Genomic DNA, 20,516 nt, shown 5'->3' with positions numbered 1-20,516 from the left:
GTAGAAAAGGGGTCGATGGCCATGGAGTGGACAAACCAGCCTGCGTGCTTAATCCCTGGGCTGCTCTGCCCCTTGGACCTCAGGTGTTCTTCTCTTCTGGAGCCTCTTTTTTCTGAAGCGTAAGATTTGTGTATTGCACAAAGGTTATCTGAGGGCCTGCTAGTTTTAACTGCCTATGATTCTGTGACTTATCTGTTATGCATACAACCCACCATAAAGCAATTTTGATCCCAATTTCAGTCCTTTGTGGGGATTTTGTTGTTGGTTTTTTTTTTTGTTTTTCTTCTTTGGTTTGGTTTTACAGTAGGTCCTTGTTAGTTATCTATTTTATTTCTTATTTTTATTTTATTATTATATATATATATATTTGGCTGCACCACACAAGATCTTAGTTCCCTGACCAGGGATCGAATCCATGACCCCTGCATTGGAAGCACAGAGCCTTAACCACTTGACTGCCAGGGAAGACCGCGATTTTCTGTTTTAAAAACAGCAGTGTGTATATGTCAATCCCAAACTCTCAATCTATACCCCCTCTTTCCCCTGGGAACCATAAATCCGTTCTCTGTGAGTTTGTTCTTGTTTTGTAAATAAGTTCATTTGAACTTTTTTTTTAGATTTGCATACAAGCTATCGGAGAAGGAAATGGCAACCCACTCCACTATTCTTGCCTGGAGAATCCCAGGGACAGAGGAGCCTGGTGGGCTATAGTCCATGGGGTCGCAAAGAGTCAGACACAACTGAGCGACTAAATAACAATAATAAGCTATCAGTTTTGATGCTAAGCAATGATCCCAAACACTTCAGTTATAACTCCTCCTCTGTAAACCACTGCCCTCCAAAACACAAAAGGTTAACTTGTTAAAACCGACCCCTTGTGTTAGCTGGTAAATCCGCTGAAGAAGGGATAGGCGACCCACTCCAGTATTCTTGGGCTTCCCTTGTGGCTCAGCTGGTAAAGAATCCGCCTGCAATGTGGGAGACCTGGGTTTGATCCCTGGGTTGGGAAGATCCCCTGGAGAAGGGAAAGGCTACCCACTCCAGTATTCTGGCCTGGAGAATTCCATGGAGTATATAGTCCATGGGGTCACAAAGAGTGAGACACGGCTGAGCGCCTTTCACTTCACTTCACTTCACTTGTGTTAGCTGTGTGGGTTGCCATCGCCTCACAGCAGCTCCAAGAGACAGGCTCGTCATTCTTCAGGGAAATGTTTGCCTCCCACACTGGCTCCCACAGAAAGAACTTGTGGGCTTGTCTGCAGTTAGAGGCTGAAGGATAAATGCTGTGTAGCCTCCGGTTTGTGTGGGAGGAGACGAAACCAGCAAGTTGGCACCCCACCCAAGTTTTTGGCTAAGGATGGTGCAGGTAGAAACCCCACGGCTTTATGCAAAGCAAGGGTGATGGCTATCTGACTGAGTGTCTCAAAGGTCTGCACTTCAGGAAGAGACTCAGATTTTGAAAAAAACTGACAGGTGCTATGTAATTCTTTTAAAATTTAACTCCAGTTTTAGATTATAGATGTATACGGTCCAGAAAAGTTTGAAGAAAAGGGGGGGAAAAGTAGTACCCACAATCCCAAGAGGACCCATCAAAGTGTATGGTGGATAAGGTACAAATTTGGTCTTGCCACTTCCCAGCTGTGGGATCTTGGGGAGTTTTGTGTCCCCTCTGGGTCTCATTTTCCTCATCCACAAAATATAAAGGTAATAGTACCTACTTTACAGGACTATGGTAAGAATCTCCCTGCAGTGCAGGAGACCTGGGTTTGATCCCTGGGTCGGGAAGATCCCCTGGAGAAGGAAATGGCAACCCACTCCAGTATTCTTACCTGGAGAATGCCATGGACAGAGGAGCCTGGCAGGCTACAGTCCGTGGGGTTGCAAGAGTCGAACACAACTTAGCAACTAAACCACCACTCCAGGGACTATAAAAATCAGAGGAGGTGTTTTCACTTCATTTTTCAAATGGGTTTTAAAAGGACAACATATGTCAAGCACAAAGCATAAGCACAGCATATCGTAAGTACTCAGAAAACAAATGTTAGCTCTTCTTGACTATTTTCCTTTGTTTGCATGTTTTTATATACTTTTTCTTTTTTTTTTTGGCTGCACCTCCCAGCTTGTGGGATCCTAGTTTCCTGACCAGGGATTGAACCCGGGCAGTGAAAGCATGGAGTTCTAACCACCAAACAGCCCATGAATTCCCTCACTTGGTGTTCTTAAAATTGTCTACAAGTTTACATATGAGCTGGCACCAGCCCCTGGCCCCACCCCCGTGATTTCCCAACATCCATACCTCTCTACCCTGCCATCCCCCCATTCTCTGAGCTCCAGCCACGCTGGACTCATGCTTTTCCTCGCACACATGGCCTGTGCATCCAGCTCAGGACCTGTGAACTTTCTGTCCTCTGCTTCTGGAATGTTCTTCTGGACATCCACATAGCTCTCTCCCATGCTGCTTTAGGTCTCTAGTCAAATGTCACTTTATTTGACAGTTCTTCACTGCTCCCCCTTAAGTATCTCCCTCCCCCATCCTCTCTCAGTTCAGTTCAGTCGCTCAGTCGTGTCCGACTCTTTGCGACCCCATGAACCACAGCACGCCAGGCCTCCCTGTCCATCACCAACTCCCGGAATTCACTCAAACTCATGTCCATCGAGTCGGTGATGCCATCCAGCCATCTCATTCTCTGCCGTCCCCGTCTCCTTCTACCCCCAATCCCTCCTAGAATCAGACTCTTTTCCAGTGAGTCAACTTGTCGCATGAGGTGGCCAAAGTATTGGAGTTTCAGCTGTAGCATAAGTCCTTCCAATGAACACCCAGGATTGATCTCCTTTATTATTCTCCATAACCCCTGTTATTTCCTGGAATATGTATTTCTTTATTCATGTGTCTTTTAGTCTATTTCTCCTGAGGTGAAGGGATGCTTCACCAGCACTGGGATTTTGTTTCTTTTCTGCCACATCCCTGGTTCCTAGAATAGTGCATGATACATTTTTTGGTTTAAAATAATTTGTTATTGCCCTGGACATTTTAGTTCTTGTGTCTTGTTTTTGTTTTGAAGAACTATAAATTCAAGCTTAGGAAAGCTTGCCTTTGTCTTAAAACAACAAAGCTTTTGTATCATTTGCTAACCTAATGTCCTTTTAAGAGAGAGATGGGAGTAATCTAGCAAGGGTAAAATTTATACCACAAATGATGCAGCTCCAAATAGTGCGTGTGTGCACGTTGTTCACAAAAATATAATATGCTGGTGGCATTTGCAGAAAAGAAACCCTTGCAGATTTCTGGGGTTGTGGTTTAGTCTCAAAGTCGTGTTTGACTCTTTGCGACCCCATGGTCTACAGCCATCAAGCTCCTCTGTTCATGGGATTCTCCAGACAAAAATACTGGAGTGGGTTGCCATTCCCTTCTCCAGTTGCAGATTTCTGAACAATAGTAAACTCTGTTAGGAAATTCTAAAATGTGTTACAGATCAAAAAAGGAATGATGCCTCAACAGAGTTCCAATAAAATACTAGGTTTGAGAGCTGCTGCTGCTGCTGCTGCTAAGTCACTTCAGTCGTGTCCGACCCTGTGCGACCCCATAGACAGCAGCCCACAAGGCTCCTCTGTCCCTGGGATTCTCCAGGCAAGAACACTGGAGTGGGTTGCCATTTCCGCTACTCGACCAATATTTGTTGAATGAATTCATGAATCTGCCTGCCACCTTCTACCTCTATCAACTGGCTGGCTATTAGATATTGACACCTCTGAACAATGTCAATGTGCCTCCGTGGCCAGCCATCACCTCCACTTAACAATCTTAGGCTCAAACAGCACACCCTCCGCCCACTAACTCTCTCACCCAGGCTCCCCAGCTGAGCTCCCTGTCTTGCTATTTTTAGCAACATTTTCAGCTTTCCCTGAGCAGCTTCCAGCAGCCCTCAACTCTGTACAAAACAGAGCGATCCCAGATGCCCTCAGTGCCTACCTGGTGCAGCCCTGGCGACTCCCCAGGAGGCCAGGAAAATCAGCACCTCCGGCAGCCTCATCCTGGGGTTTCGCCTGATGAGAGCTGTTGGGTTCTCCCTGAGCTTTTGTTCGAGCCACAGACTTCCTAGCCAGGTGTGGATGGCCGCGTGTCAGAGCAGAACTTCCCGTCCAGTCACCGGCTGTTCCCAGACACTCGGGGCATCTGGCTCCTCTGACTTTTCTTCCTTTGCCCAGCGGGGTGTGAGCAGGGTTTGCCCCGGGAGTCGCACTTGCCAGGCCTTTGGACTCTCACGTAAGAAGCAGCACCAGTCCTGCCAGTTCTCAGAGCGTGTCGGTCGGTCCAGTCAGCAACTGGAATCCCTAGGAAACTCACTCAGCTGCAGTCACCAGCCAGCAAATATCCACTTTCAGAGTTTTCACGCTGCCCCACCCCAGGACAACAAACAGACCATAGAAAATGTCCGGCCTTTGCCATCAAAGGAACTTAAGTGCTTGTTGGAGATTGAGCTGCTTGACCACAAATGAACCCAGACCAAGAGTCATCTGCTCATTCATGCCGGAAACCCTGTCCTGGGGAGATAGAGGGACCCAAGGCCACCACTCTGCCCTCAAGAGGAAGAAGCAAGCCACTAGACTGCAGTTCCAAGTGACAGGTGGCTTGACAAGCCCAGAGGAGGGAGCTCACCTTCTGAGGAAACTGAGAGGGCTTCTGGGAGGAGGTGACACGGCTTCGTCTCTTCTTTGACTGTGAACATTTGAAAACATAAACAGAAGTAGAGAGAACAATGTAAGGAGCCCCCGTATCTGCCCTCCCGCAAGAGCAATTATGAATGCACAGCCAATCTTACTGTATCTGTACCCCCACCCCAACCCCAGAGGATTATTTTTAAATTCCAGAAATCATATCATTTTGCCCATAAACATTTTAGTATATATCTCTAAAAGATAAGAACTTTATTTTTTAAGAATTTTTTAAAAACAGCATAGAGGATCTAAAAACAATGAATAGTGTTACTGACCCTCCTCCTTGGACTCATTTTTCTTTTTTTTATTTATTTTAATCGGAGGATAATTGCTTTACAACACTGTGACGGTTTTTGCCATACATTAGTATGAATCGGCCATAGGCATACATGTGTCCCCTCCTCCTTCCCGCTCCCACCTCCCCCGCTTGTTGTTCGTTGTTCAGTCACTAAGCCATCTCTGACTCTTTGTGACTCCGCGGAGTAAAAGCACGCCAGGCTTCCCTGTCCTTCACTATCTCTTTGAGTTTGCTCAGCTTTAGCATCAGTCCTTCCAATGAATATTCAGGATTGATTTCCTTTAGGATGGACTGGTTGGATCTCCTTGCCATCCAAGGGACTCTCAAGAGTCTTCTTCAGCACCACAATTTGAAAGAATCAATTCTTCGGCACTCAGCCTTCTTTATGGTTCAACTCTCACATTCGTACATGACTACTGGAAATACTATAGCTTTGACTATATGGACCTTTGTCGGTAAAGTGATGTCTCTGCTTTTTAATACACTGTCTAGGTCTGTCATAGCTTTTCCTCCAAGGAGCAAGTGTCTTTTAACTTAATAGAAATTGATAAGGGACCAGACGAGAGATTCAAGCAAGGCTTTACTGGGGTTTGTGCTACATCACGACAGAATGAAAACAAGAAACTGGTGCCCTGGCTTACTCTCCCAGAAGGGTAGGCTGGTTCTTTAAGTGGGATGAGGATAGGAGCAGATGGTTGGACTAAGGGGTAGCTTAAACGGTCTCCCCACCCCTTGGTGGTGCTGTGTGCAGGGGTCGTACACAGTACCCAGCTTTCACTCCCAGCACCTCAGAAGTTTGTGGCCTTTTTGTATCTTATTTTTCATAATTGGCCCAACTGCTCAAGCTTGCGATTATTTTTAGTTGCTTATAGTTTCTTTTTATTCTGTTACTCAAGGAGGCATTCACCCAGGTGAAAGTGCAAGTACTCCAGTAGAGGGTCCCGGGTCCCAGCCTATCTCAGTAGTAATTCCTAGTAACTATACCACCAGGGAGATACTTGATCAGTGTTTAAACTTTCCTGATTTTCTGATAGTATTTTTAAAAATTTAATTTAAATTTTTTTAACTTATGCAAAAACTGGAACAAACTTTTTGGCTAGCCAAATACAACTGATTTGCTCAAATCAGGATCCAAATCAGGCCCACACGTTGCATGCTGTTGATCAGTCTCTTTAAAGCTCTCTTAATTTTAGACTTTTCCCCCTCCCCACTTTTTTCTTTTTCCTTGTTAAGGAACTAGGTCATTTGTCTTGTGAAATTTCCCACATTCTGGAGTGTTTGGCTGATTGCTTCTTGGTGGTATCACTTAAGTTGTTCTTCTGTTCTCCATATTGCCTATAAACTGGTAGTTAGAACTAAAGTTTTGATGACATTTAGCTTTGAATTTTTTGGCAAGATGACATCTCATGTGGTCTTGTGTCCTACCTGTTGCATTGCAGAGCAAAGGCACATACTTGCATGGTTGTCGCACCAGCTTAAAGTGCAGGCATGTCTGCGCGCTGTTACTCAGTCAGGCTGACTCTTTGGGCTTCCCAGGTGGCCCTAGTGGTAAAGAACCCGCATGCCAATGCAAGAGATGTAACAGATGTGGGTTTGATCCCTGAGCTGGGAAGATCCCCTGGAAGAGGGCACTGCAACCCATTCCAGTATTCTCGCTGGGATAATCCCATAGACAGAGGACCTGGCGTGCTGCAGTCCATAGGGTCACAAAGAGTAAGAGACAACTGAAGTGACTCAGCACACATGCACGTCTGACTCTCTGAGACCCCGTGGACTGTGCCACACCAGGCTCCTCTGTCCATGGGATTATCCCAGCAAGAATACTAGAATGGGTTGCCATTTCCTCCTCCAGGGGATCTTCCTGACCTGCGGATCAGACTCGGGTCTTCTGCAGCTCCTGCTTTGGCAGGCAGATTCTTTACCACTGAGCCATCTAGGAAGGCCAACCTACAGGCATACCACAGAGATATTGAGGGTTATGTTTAAGACCACCACAATAAAGTGAACATCAAAGCAAAGCAATCACATGAAATTTTTAGTTTCCCAGTGCATGTAAAAGTTACATGTATCCTATACAGTAGTCTATTTAGTGTGCAATAGAGTTATGTTTTTAAAAAGTACAGACCTTAATTTTTTTTGGCCTTGCAGCACATTATGTGGGATCTTAGTTCCCGTTGAACCCATGCCCTCTGGATCGGTAGCTCAGAGTCTTTTTTTTAAAAAATTATTTATTTTTGACTGCACTGGGTCTTTATTGCTTTGCTCAAGCCTTCTTTAGTCGTGGCAGGCAGGGGCTACCCTTCACTGCAGTGCTCTGGCTTCTCTTGTTGCATGGGCTCAGTAGTTATGACAAACGGGCTTAGTTGCTCCGAGGCATGAAGAATCTTCCTGGACCGGGATTAAACCCATGTGTCCTGCACTGAGATCCCACAAGCCATGTGGCATGGCCAGGGGGAAAAAAGGGAAAGGTACCCAAGTAGGGCTCAGAATGAGGCCAAGAAGGTTTCAGGCCCCACTCAGCCCTCTACCAAGAGCCGGTTACCTAAATAATAATGGTGTCTCCCTGGGCTCAGCCTGGCCCACTGGACCTGGGTTTGCTGGAATAGGTGAGACAGAGAAATTTGAAGCATTTGGACCTTGCCTTCTTAAGTACAAAATAGCCGCTCTACTTCAAATTGCCCAAAGTGCTTATTTGATTCTTGGTAACTGTCATCTCCAGAAAATCCCTATCACTCTGAAGAGAAAACTGTGTAGTGTGAAAACTGATCAAGTCAGGCTTTCTTCATGTTTTTGCTGCTGCCTTTTAGTTCTATCACTTCAGTAATGCATATAAAACAAATACCCTGATAGGAATGAGGGGGTCAGCCCTTCAGTAACCAGGACCTTTGTCCATTCTTGGCCTCAGAGCTCCTGGAAACCCAGGCTGCAGCTGTGGTTGGCCTGGGGTTCAAGTCCACAGAGGCTTAGTCCAAGAAGTTCAAGAAAGGAACCAGTAGAATCTGTGAGTGCAGATGTCTAGCCCAGTCACTCTAAAGCAGAGAGATGAACAACAAGATTCATACAGATAAGCATAAAATTATAACTCTGATGGTGCCTAGTTTGGATGCCATTCTAAGGACCTTGAACTTTGTCCTATAGGTCATGGGGAACCACTAAGGATTTTGAAGCAGGGGAGTGAAAAGATCATAAAATAATTGAATTTTCCTTTTGCAGCTGCAGTGATTGATCCAAAATCATGAATATCTAATGGTGAAACCCGAGAGGCCTCAAGTTATACTGTATGATTTGGGTCCTCTCAAAGTGGGTTTTCTGTGATGATTGATGCTTAAAGATCCCAGAGACAAATTCTGAAGTTGGCCACAATTGACAAACTCACAAAGCCAAATACGAACTGAAGAAACCTGCTCTGGCTATTGAGTTGCTCATCTGTTTCTCCTTGCCAGCCTCAAAACTACCATCAGCTCAGGAGTAGTGTACCTCTTGGCACTTAATAGACACTAAATATATATTTGCTGAATAAAATGTGGAGTAAATAAGGCTAATAGGATGAATAAAAATCAACAAAGACAGTTTAAACCTTCACCTTCCCTATAACTTCTGTTTTCTCTGTCTCTCTCTTTCTCATCCTCTGCCTTGATTCAGGCCCACATCACTGCTACCTTGGTTGTTTTCTCCAGCCTCCTAACAGATCACCCTTTTTCTAGTCCTGGGTAGTTCCCAGCCTATCAATACTTCCCCAGTCTGCCAGCAAGATCATGTAACTCCTCTGTTCCTAAACCTTCAGTGGCTCCCCGTGGCTCTGGGGAAAAATTCAAAGTTCTTACAAGACAGGCGGACTGGGCACTGTTAGCCCTTTGTAGGTCTCTCTCTTCCATCCGTCCATGTGTCCTCTTTCAGGGAACTCTTTTTTTTTTTAACCTTATTGAGAATATTTATTAGAACTGCATAAAACCTATAGGCCAATTCTTCTCAACTTGATATTTTTATGATATTGAATTTTTCTGCCCATCAGTTCAGTCAGTTTAGTCGCTCAGTCGTGTCCGACTTGCTGCAACCCCATGAATCACAGCACGCCGGGCCTCCCTATCCATCACCAACTCCCGGAGTTCACTCAAACTCATGTCCATCGAGTTGGTGATGCCATCCAGCCATCTCATTCTCTGTCGTCCCCGTCTCCTCCCACCCCTAAAGCTGAAACTCCAATACTTTCTGCCCATAAGTGCAATCTATTTCTTTATGTATTTAGATCTTCAATGTTTCCCTTCTTTTAATTGAAGTATGGTTGGTTTACCATGTTGTGTTAGTTTTAGGTATACGGCACAGTGATTAAGTTATGCATACATATATTCCTTTTCAGATTCTCTTCCCTTATAGCTTATCACAAAATATTGAGTATAGTTCCCTGAACTATGCAGGAGGTCCTTGTTGATTATCTATTTTATATATGTGTGTTTATGTTAATCGGAACTCTTAATTTAGCTCTTCCTTGCCCTTTCCTCTTTGGTAACCATAGGCTTGCTTTCTAGGTATGTGAGTCTGTTTCTGTTTTGTAAATTAGTTCATTCGTATCTTTTTTTAAAGGGTCCATATCTAAGCTATATCATGATATTTGTCTGTCTCTGTATGACTTATTTCACTTAGTATGATAATCTCTAGGCCCATCCATGTTGCTGCAAATGGCATTATTTCATTCTTTTTTATGGCTGAGTAGTATTCCATTGTGGGGTGTCTGTGTGTGTGTGACATCTTTCTCCATTGATCTGTTGATGAACATGTAGGTTACTTCCATTTCTTGTCTATTGTAAATAGTGCAGCAATGAACCCAGGGCACTCTTTAAAACTGCAACTATGTTTGAGAAAAACAAGAATAAGCTCCTTTCCCCTCTGTTTGTTTAATGTGACTAGACCATCAAAGTAGGGTAAGAAGAGCTGAAAGGGTGAGGGAATAGGCAATAAGGACAAAGCATCACGATTAAGAGCTGGGCTCAGGAGTCACATAGAGCTGGGTTCAATCTGGTTTCTCTTTTTACTAGCTCTGCAACCTCAGGCTGATTACTGAGCCTCACATGGAATATCCAGGCACATCAGTACATCACTAACAGGTCACAGGAGCAAGGAGATATTCATACATAGGTCAGGCAGGCAGGCCGGGCTTGACCAGATACCTCTGAAGCATGATTAAGCATCTTTGTTTCACTGAGACTGTATGGGTTTCCAAGACAAGAGACCTTTAGTTTTAAAAATGGGAAATTCTTCTGATATCCCTGGCAATCCAGTGGTTAAGACTCCACGCTCCCAATGTAAGGGACATGGGTTTCATCCCTGGTTAGGGAACTAAGATCCCACATGCTGTGCAGCCAAAAAAATGGGAAAGTCCTGGGCAAACTGGGATGAGTGATTAGCTCCTGCACCTCTGGTGCCTGCCAGCCCTATGTGTTTAGTCCAGCACACCATACAGGCCCTATTTTCTTCACATGTCTATGACATAAAAACAGGTTGGGAAGCTCAGTTTCCTCATCTGTAAAATGGGGATGACAACGGCGCTTACCTCACTTGGTTGTTGTGAAGATGAAGTGACTAAAGCAGGATATTTGATCCCGCCTTCCCAATCCAGAGGCACACCCAGGTCTTATGTCTTTCCCAATCTAATGCCTTTTGGGGTGCCAAGGTATCTAAAAAATAACTATCCACAATGTATTTGTCAGCAAAACAAATATAAGGTACAGCAACATGCTCTGTTAAACTGGAAAAATAAATGTTAACTCCTAACTTGAAGAGAGAAATGTTTCCATTCATGAGTGACTACTAAGAAGGCTCTAACAGCAGGGTCCCTCTGTATCCTTCTCCATGCAAAGGAGAACTGAATCTGTGTCTTGGGAAAAGAAAAACGTCAGACTGGATGAGGTGGAATGTCCTGCTGCTGCCAGAACGCCAGAAGGCTTTAAGAAGTATCAGCAGAGCTGGTATGTCTAAGGAATCAACCTCTAATTGGCCAAGGTGAGACAACTGCAGCATTGATAATAACACGATCAGTATTTTCCTCTTGTTATTGTCACAATTATTGGAGCAAGTTGCATCTGTGAAAGGCCATGAGTTCACGTTGCTGTTGTTTAGTCATTAAGTCATGTCCAACTTTACAACCCCATGGACTGCAACATGCTAAGCTTCCCTTCACTGTCTTCCGGAGTTTTTTCAAAATCATGTCCATCGAGTAGCTGGTGCCATCCAACCATCTCATCCTCTGTCGCCCCCTTCTCCTCCTGCCCTTAGTCTCTCCCAGCATCAGGGTCTTTTCCAATGATTCAGCTCTGCATATCAGGTGGCCAAAGTATTGGAGCTCCAGCTTCATCATCAGTCCTTCTAATGAATACTCAGGGTTGATTTTCTTTAAGATTGACTGGTTTGATCTCCTTGCAGTTGAAGGGACTCTCAAAAGTCTTCTCAAGCACCACAATTTGAAAGCATCAATTCTTCAGTGTTCAGCCTTCTTTATGGTCCACCTCTCACATCCATACATGACTAATGGAAAAACCATAGCTTTGATTATATGGACCTTTGTAGACAAAGTGATGTTTCTGCTTTTTAATATGCTGTCTAGATTTGTTACAGCTTTCCTTCCAAGGAGTAAGTGTCTTTTAATTTCATGGCTGCAGTCACTGTCTGCAGTGTCTGCAGTGATTTTGAAGCCCAAGAAAAGAAAATCTATCACTGTTTCCACTTTCCCTCCTTCTATTTGCCGTGAAGTGATGGAATTAGCTGTCACGATCTTAGTTTTTTGAATGTTGAATTTTTAAGCCAGCTTTATCACTCTCGTCTTTCATCCTCATCAAGAGGCTCTTTAGTTCCTCTTTCCAAATAGAAAAAGAGCACAAAAAGTTAGTTAAAACACATAAGAATGGTGACTAGTACAGGATATGTTTAATTATTTTATGTTCATAAGAAAAATTAACACATGGATACTTTGCTTCTTTTAATAACTAAATGTCTATTTATAAAATATACATATATACTGTTCCCACTTGAGTATAAAAGCAGTTCACTGACCTGTGAGGAGTCAAATAGTCCCAAACAATGGGAACTTTGTGAAGAACAAGATAGGCTGACAGGCTGGATTGCTCACACACAATAATCAAGAAGGGGCTCCAAGAGCTAATTAGCCAACCATCTTAGAGTCTTGCTAACCCCAAAGACTCTATTCCTCCTTCTCTAGGAAGTGAAGAATTCAGGTGGCCCTATGAATATCACAAAATAATATATCAGTAGGAATACATGAACTTGCAAAAATCCCCATCAAACAGGACATGTGTGAATGTGCGTTCACTCAGCGGTGTCCAACTCTTTGCAATCCTATGGACTGTAGCCTGCCAGACTTCTCTGTCCATGGGATTTTCCAGGCAAAAATACTGGAGTGGGTTGCCATTTCCTCCCACAGGGGATCTTCCCAACCCAGGGATTGAACCCGTGTCTCCTGCATCTCCTGCTTTGGGCAGGCAGATTCTTTAGCACTGAGCCACCTGGGAAGCCCATGAGACAGGACAGAAGTTTATATAATGCCACCCAAGTGAGATTGGAAGCTCATGATTTTGAGGGACAATATCACATTACAAACAATGAAAACCTAAGAGAAAGGTATGATTTTAAAACTCTTATAGACATTATAAAAAGGGAGCTCAGCTTAATCATTAGTGGCCTGGTGACAAGCCTCTCGGACCACACAAGCAAATCTTAAGACTGACCAAGAATCAGTTGATTGAAGACCCAGATCTAATTACCTCAACTGGACTAAGATGACATTTCTTTTTCTTTCCAGTCTGATCAGATTTTTGAAAGCCTAGAAAGGAATATGAATAATATTACAGAAACCATAGGATGATAACAAAAGAAAGCAATAGTCCAAAAAAACAGGGGGCAAGAAGCTCCAGATTTTGTGGGGCCCACGGCTGAAACAATTTTTGTGGCCCTACTTAAGAAAAAAAATGCATAGTAAGGTATTAAAGAGGTATACAGACAAAAGAAGGGCCTTGGAAGAGGCCATGCAAGCAAAGAGCACTGAAAGTTAAACTTCATTACTTTCAGTTATCATTTTTGTTTCTGATCCACTCTTGAAGATATTTGAAGAATTCATAAGCATCAGCCAAATCAGCACTTTAATTGCAGTTTAAAATTATAAGGAGGATTTCCCTGGTGGCAGAGTAGATAGGAATTTGCCTACCAAGGTAGGTGACACAGGTTCGATCCCTGGTCCAGGAAGATTCCTCATGCCTTGGACTACTGAGCCCACTCTCCAGAGCCCGAGAGTCGCACTACTGAAGCCTGCGTGCCCTAGAGCCTGTGCTGTTAACAAGAGAAGCCATCGCAATCAGAAGCCCATGCACCCTGATGAAGAGTAGCCCCCGGCTCACCACAGCTAGAGAAAGCCCGCATGCAGCAATGAAGACCCAGTGCCACCAAAAATAAATAAATAAATAAATTATTAAAAAGGATCCTGCAAGCTGAGTGGCACAGCCCACCAAAAAAACTATTTAAAAAATTTAAGAATAGTTAATTAAGTTTGTAAAAGAATGCTGTGAAAGTGCTCTACTTAATATGCCAGCAAATTTGGAAAACTCAGCAGTGGCCACAGGACTGGAAAAGGTCAGTTTTCACTCCAACCCAAAGAAAGACAATGCCAAATAATGCTCAAACTACCACACAATTGCACTCATCTCACATGCTAGTAAAGTAATGCTCAAAATTCTCCAAGCCAGGCTTCAACAAAACGTGAACTACCAGATGTTCAAGCTGGTTTCAGAAAAGGCAGAGGAACCAGAGATCAAATTGCCAACATCTACTCGATAACTGAAAAAGCAAGAGAGACAGAAAAACATCTATTTCTGCTTTATTGACTATGCCAAAGCCTTTGACTGTGTGGATCACAAGAAACTGTGGAAAATTCTGAAAGAGATGGGAATACCAGACCACCTGACCTGCCTCTTGAGAAATCTGTATGCAGGTCAGGAAGTAACAGTTAGAACTGGACATGGAACAACAGACTGGTTCCAAATACGGAAAGGAGTACGTCAAGGCTGTATACTGTCACCCTGCTTATTTAACTTATATGCAGGGTGTGTGTGTGTGTGTTAGTCATTCAGTCATGTCCAACTCTTTGCGACCCCATGGACTGTAACCCGCCAGGCTTCTCTGTCCATGGAATTCTCCAGGCAAGAATACTGGAGTGGGCTGCCATTCTGTTCTCCATATATGCAGGATGAAAAGAAAGTGAAAGGAAGGTTGCCATTTCCTTCTCCAGGGGATCTGCCCAACCCAGGGATCAAACCCAGGTCTCCCACATTGCAGGCAGACGCTTTACCCTCTAAGCCACGCTGGGCTGGATGAAGCACAAACTGGAATCAAGATTGCCAGGAGAAATAGCAATAACCTCAGATATGCAGATGACACCACCCTTATGGCAGAAAGTGAAGAAAAACTAAAGAGCCTCTTGATGAAAGTGAAAGAGGAGAGTGAAAAAGTTGGCTTGAAGCTCAACATTCAGAAAACTAAGATCATGGCATCTGGTCCCATCACTTCATGAGAAATAGATGGGAAAACAGTGGAAACAGTGGCTGACTTTATTTTTTGGCCTCCAAAATCACTGAAGATGGTGACTGCAGCCATGAAATCAAAAGATGTTTACTCCTTGGAAGGAAAGTTATGATCAGCCTAGGCGGCATATTAAAAAGCAGACATTACTTTGCCAACAAAGGTCCACCTAGTCAAGACTATGGTTTTTCCAGTGGTCATGTATGGATGTGAGAGTTGGACTATAAAGAAAGCTGAGCACCAAAGAATCGACGCTTTTGAACTGTGGTGTTGGAGAAGACTCTTGAGAGTCCCTTGGACTTCAAGGAGATCCAACCAGTCAATCCTAAAGGAAATCAGTTCTGAATATTCATTAGAAGGACTGATGTTGAAGCTGAAACTCCAATCCTTTGGCCACCTGATGCGAAGAACTGTCTCATTTGAAAAGACCCTGATGCTGGGAAAGATTGAAGGCAGGAGGAGAAGGAGACGATGGAGGATGAGATGGTTGGATGGCATCACTGACTCAATGGACATGAGTTTGAGCAAACTCCGGGAGTTGGTGATGGACTGGGAGGCCTGGAGTGCTGCAGTCCATGAGGTCGCAAAGAGTCAGACATGACTGAGTGATTGAACTGAACTGAAACAATGTTTAAATACCAAAAAAGTTGACTTCAAGGTTTATCACCTACAAGCCTTTAATAAATTGAGCATTAAACAAATAATTCTAAGTGTCCTGCTTCATTTATAAAAAGCCTCTTTAATATGAAAATGAAACTGTTAGTGTCATTTCCAGGACTCTGAAGAGCTCTGGTATCACAGTCCTCTATGTCTCAACACAGAAGGGAATTCTGCAAGAGGCAAAGTGATAGACAAGAAGTGATTTGTTAGACTAGGATGCTTGTAAGTTTCACAAGAGCTTCCCTGGTGGCTTAGACAGTAAAGAATCTGCCTGCAATGTGGGAACCTGAGTTTGATCTCTGGGTTGGGAAGATCCCCTGGAGAAGGGAAAGGCTACCCACTCCAGTATTCTGGCCTTGAGAATCCCCATGAACAGAGGACCAGGCAGACAAGTGTTGAACTGCCCGGAGTACTCAGTGGGTTACATTTTTATAATCAAAGGAAGAGAGGGAAAGGAGAGAAGATCTTTGTCTTTCTTAAGCAGACGTCAGGTTTCCTTCATCACTTCCTCCCGCAAGTAAGGCAGGGAAGTTTTCTTGTCATTTTATGGTCAGGTCAAGACTGTCATAACATTTTGGAATAATATTTTCAGGTGTCAGTACAATGAAGGTCTTTCATTTTGAAAATTCACCTTTCCATAAATGATTTTTTTTGTGGGCACAGGGCATATTTTGGGAGTCATTAACTTGATGACATCACTGGGCAGGTTGTAGGCCTTATTCTCTACTATTGTTTTATTGTTTGGGGGGCATTGTGCAAAGAACACCTCTTCGGGGCCAAAGGGTATGTTTTGGAGGTTATTAAGTTACTGAACTTACTGGGCAGGATGTAGGTCTCATGCTACCATTGTCGTATTGTTTGGGGGCATGTCTCAGTCGGACACGACTGAGCGACTGAACTGAACTGAACTGATGCTATTCCCGCTTATTTATGCAGAGTACATAATGCAAAATGCTGGACTGGATGAAGCACTAGCTGGAATCAAGATTTCCAGGAAAAATATCATTAACCTCAGATATGCAGATGACACCACCTTTATGGAAGAAAGAAAAGAGTAACAAAAGAGACTCTTCATGAAGGTGAAAGAGGAGAGTGAAAAAGCTGGCTTAAAACTCAACATTCAAAAATCAAAGATCATGGCATCCAGTCTCATCACTTCATGGCAAATAGATGGGGAAACAACGGAAACTTTTTATTTCCTTGGGCTCCAAAATCACTGCAGATGGTGACTGGAGTCATGAAATTAAGACACTTGCTCCTTGGAAGGAAAGCTGTAACAAATCTAGACAGCATACTAAAAACCAAGACATCGCTTTGCTAACAAAAAGTCCACATAGTCAAAGCTATGGTTTTTCCAGTAGTCATGTATGGATGTGAGAGCTGGACCATAAAGAATGCTGAGTACCAAAGAATTGATGCTTTCAAACTGTGGTGCTGGAGGAGACTTTTGAGAGTCCCTTGGACTGCAGGGAGATCAAAACAGTAATCCTAAAGGAGATCAACTCTGAATATTCATTAGAAGGACTGATGCTGAAGCTGAAGCTCCAATACTTTGGCCACCTGTTGCAAAGAGCCAACTCTTTAGAAAATACCCTGATGATGGGAAAACTGAATGCAGGAGGAGAAGGGGACAACAGGGGACAAGATGGTTGATGGCATCACTGACTCAATGGACATGAGTTTAAGCAAACTCCAGGAGATGCTTGAAGGACAGGTAAGCCTGGTGTGCTGCAGTTCACGGGGCCTCAAAGAGTCAGACATGACTGACTGAGTGACTATCAAATAGAATTCTCTCAGTGCCAACCAATTCATAATGACAATTACCAGTAGAAAGAATCAGTACATTATAAAGCTGAAAATGACTACTCTACCCAGAAAAATTACCTTAGAAAAAAAGAATCATATTTTGCATATAACATTGAAACTACCAGGAATCCCCTTAATCAAACTGTATTCAATAGAAATGAGCATCCATGAAACAATAGTGGCATATGGGAAAAAAAATTAAAATTTGGTATGAATCAAATTTGAAAGATTAATTTAACCCTCATTGTAAAGTTTACCCAAGAAAGAACTGATTCACAGTGATTTCTGCAAAACTGAAAATGGAAAAAAAAATTAGAAATGGCTAAATGTCACTGTACAAAAAATTGAACAGGAAATCAAGTCTAAATGAAAGTTCATTGATGTTGAGACAGTTCTGATCAAAATATGTTTATCTATGATGTGGAGGAAAAATGAACTTGGAGGTTAAAATGGCAGGTCAAAAACTTTGGGAGACAGTGCATACGAAGCATTTAGTAGTGATAACGCACATATCTGCCATGTGGTAAGTACTCAAGAAACACTAGGGTTGATTAAATTTTTTTTTAATTGTGGTAAAATAGAAACAACGTAAAATTTACTATTTTCAAGTATAGTTCAGTGGCATTAGATATATTCTTGTTATTGTGCAACCATCACCACTATCCACCTCCATAACTTTTTAATCTTCCCAAATGGCAACCATACCCATTAAATGATAACTTCCCATTTCTCTCTCTCTCCAGCCCCTGATAACTGCTATTTACTTAGTGGTTCATGTCTCTGTGACTTTGATTACTCTATGTACCTCATATAAGTGGAGTCATACAATAGATGTCCTTTGTGACTGGCTTATTTCGTAATGTCTTTTATGGCAGACATAATGTCATTTTTGTCATTAGCAGTCTCCTACGTTCATTCACACTGTAGCATACATGTACCAGAATTTTCTTCAAGACTAAATAATATTCCATTGTATATTCATACCACATTTTGTTTACCAATTCATCTGTCAATAGAGACTTTTGACTTTTGTGAATAACGTTGGCTTTGCACACTGGTGTAGAATTATCTGTTTGAGTCCCTAATTTCAGTTCTTTGGGGTATACACCTAGAAATGGAACTGCCAGATAAACCAGGAATTGAACCTGTAGCCTCTGCATTGGAAGGGTGGAGTCTTAACCCCTACACAACAGGGAAGTCCCCACCAGATTGTTTTTCAAGTGTAGTTTTTCCTTTTCTCAATCTTGCTGTGGATTTCCCTGATAGCAGTCTACCTGGGGAGGGAAATGAAAGACTTCTCAGAAATCCCTTCTATGTGACAAGAAGACTTCGAGTTGAGAAACCAAAACCTTGACAGATGAATTCACTGCCCGCCCACGCACAAACAGAAAGTAAATACTAATCATTTTATCGGTAATTGAGAACTGAGCCCTCTGCTCAATTTATCAGGTCATCAAGCTCTTGAAAAGAGGTGCAAAAATCTTAGTTTGATGTTCTGCATTCTTATATTTAAAACAGTAACATTTCATTTTATTTAATTATTTTGATTGCTCTGGGTTTTTGTTGCTGCGCATGGGCTTTCTCTAGTCGTCACAAACAAGGAGCCTTTGTTGTGCTGCGTGGGCTTCTTGTTGCGGGGATTTCTTGCTGCTGAGCACAGGCTCCAGGCTCATGGGCTTCAGTAGCTGCAGCACACAGGCTCCGCGGGTGTGGCACACGACTCAGTTGCTCCGCAGCACGTGGAATCTTCACGGGCCGGGGATCAAATTCACATCCCCCGGCATTGGCAGGTGGATTCATATCCACTGTACCACCAGAGAAGTCCATCATTTTATTTATTTTTAAAAATATGATCTTAGGCTTCCCTGGTGGCTCAGAGGTAAAGAATCTGCCTGCCAATGCAGGGGACCCGAGTTCAATCCCTGGTGTGGGAAGATCCCATATGCCTTGGAATAACTAAACTCATAAGCCACAACTACTGAGTCTGTGCTATAGAGCCCAAGAGCTGCAACTACCGAAGCCTGCTCGTGCTATGGCCTGCACTCTGCAACAAGAGAAGCCACCTCAATGAGAAGCCTCTGCCCTGCAACTAAAGAAAAGCCCTCACAGCAGCAAAGACCCAGCGCAGACAAAAATAAATAAAAAAGATTTTTAAAGTATGATCTTGTCATACTTCTCATACTGAATTTATAACCAGTTGCACCCCAAATGAGGGTGACCACCCCAAATGAACCCACATCTTAATTTTTCCAAATACTCTTATTTGCAGACATGTTATCCTACATATCATAAATATGTTCTTCCTTGTTACACTGTAAGTTTCAGTCACCTGAAGCTTAACATAATAATGTTATCTCGGTATGACTTTTGTTCTTGGCTGCATCTTGTGTATTTCTCAGCAATGATTTTGAGGCTAAAGGAATTTACATAGGAAAGAAATGGCACACAAGCAACATTTGGCCCACAGATACCTTTTCTTTGACGCAGGTAGCATTTTGTAATTTTTAAATTACTTACAAACACTCAAAATTTGCCAATTTTTACATAAAATCACAGGCTTCTGGAATCTACTAAAAAAATTTAAATGACCTGGCAACGCTGAGCCCTGAGTCTTTGTTGCTGCCTGCAGACTTTCTCCAGTTGCAGTGCAGGGGCTTTTCGGTGGGCTTCTCTTGTTGTGGAGCACGGGCTCTAAGCACCTGAGCTTCATTATTTGAAGCTCATGGGCTCAGCAGTTGCGGCTCCCCAGCTCTAGAGCACAGGCTCGGTCATTGTAGTGCACAGGTGTAGATGCTCTGCAGCAAGTGGAATCTTCTCAGACCAGGGATCCAGCCCGTGTCCCCTGCATTGACAGGTGGATTCCCAACCACTGGACTGCCAGGGAAGTCCCACTGAGCCCATATTCTTTATGTCAGTCGACATTTATCATTATGCTTGTGTGATTGTTCTGGTTACTGTAAAGAAAAAGTTTTAAAAATTCCACTCTATTGTCCAATCTATTATGTTTACAGTTTTCCTGCCTGATCCCATTATCCAATTGAGTTTGTGCCCCAATTCTAGGATGTCCAGGAAGGTATACTAACTACTTTGGTTGATGGACTCAGACATTCTGGACTTGAATGTAGACTCCCACAACTGAGTTTCAGTTTTTCATCAGTAAAGCAAGGACAACAGCAATATTTACTTACCTCATAGGACTGAGTTGCTGCTGCTGCTGCTCCTAAGTCGCTTCAGCCATGTCCGACTCTGTGCGACTCCATAGACGGAAGCCCACCAGGCTCCTCCGTCCCTGGGATTCTCCAGGCAAGAACGCTAGAGTGGGTTGCCATTTCCTTCTCCAATATAGGAAATTGAAAAGTGAAAGTGAAGTCTCTCAGTCATGCTGACTCTTAGCGACCCCATGGACCGCAGCCTACCAGGCTCCTCCGTCCATGGGATTTTCCAGGCAAGAGCACTG

The 20,516-nt window shown here is 43.3% G+C and overlaps 1 protein-coding gene and 1 long non-coding RNA gene across 2 annotated transcripts in view; both read right to left on the bottom strand.

The window, feature by feature from the left end:
- SMPDL3B (sphingomyelin phosphodiesterase acid like 3B) overlaps positions 1-4,503 on the bottom strand; it is a 43,960-nt gene extending 39,457 nt beyond the window's left edge. The window contains exon 1 of the mRNA XM_055398629.2: positions 3,971-4,503. Coding sequence (XP_055254604.1) covers positions 3,971-4,031 — 61 coding nt within the window. The 5' untranslated portion in view covers positions 4,032-4,503. The remainder of the gene's footprint in view (positions 1-3,970) is intronic.
- Positions 4,504-12,103: 7,600 nt separating this feature from the next.
- Positions 12,104-20,385, bottom strand: LOC148778480 (uncharacterized). The gene is made up of 3 exons (XR_016039179.1): positions 20,248-20,385; positions 12,787-12,845; positions 12,104-12,246 (listed from the first exon to the last, which is right to left on the bottom strand). It is a non-coding gene; the product is annotated as an uncharacterized LOC148778480 (long non-coding RNA).
- Between the last annotated feature and the right edge of the window lie 131 nt (positions 20,386-20,516).

The sequence above is a fragment of the Moschus berezovskii genome, chromosome 2 (genome assembly GCF_049115385.1).
Source record: "Moschus berezovskii isolate FMDL1 chromosome 2, NW_MosBer_1.0, whole genome shotgun sequence".
NCBI lineage: Eukaryota > Metazoa > Chordata > Mammalia > Artiodactyla > Moschidae > Moschus > Moschus berezovskii.
The sequence above is the reverse complement of the archived record's forward strand: the minus strand, read 5'-3'. Positions and strand labels throughout refer to the sequence as shown.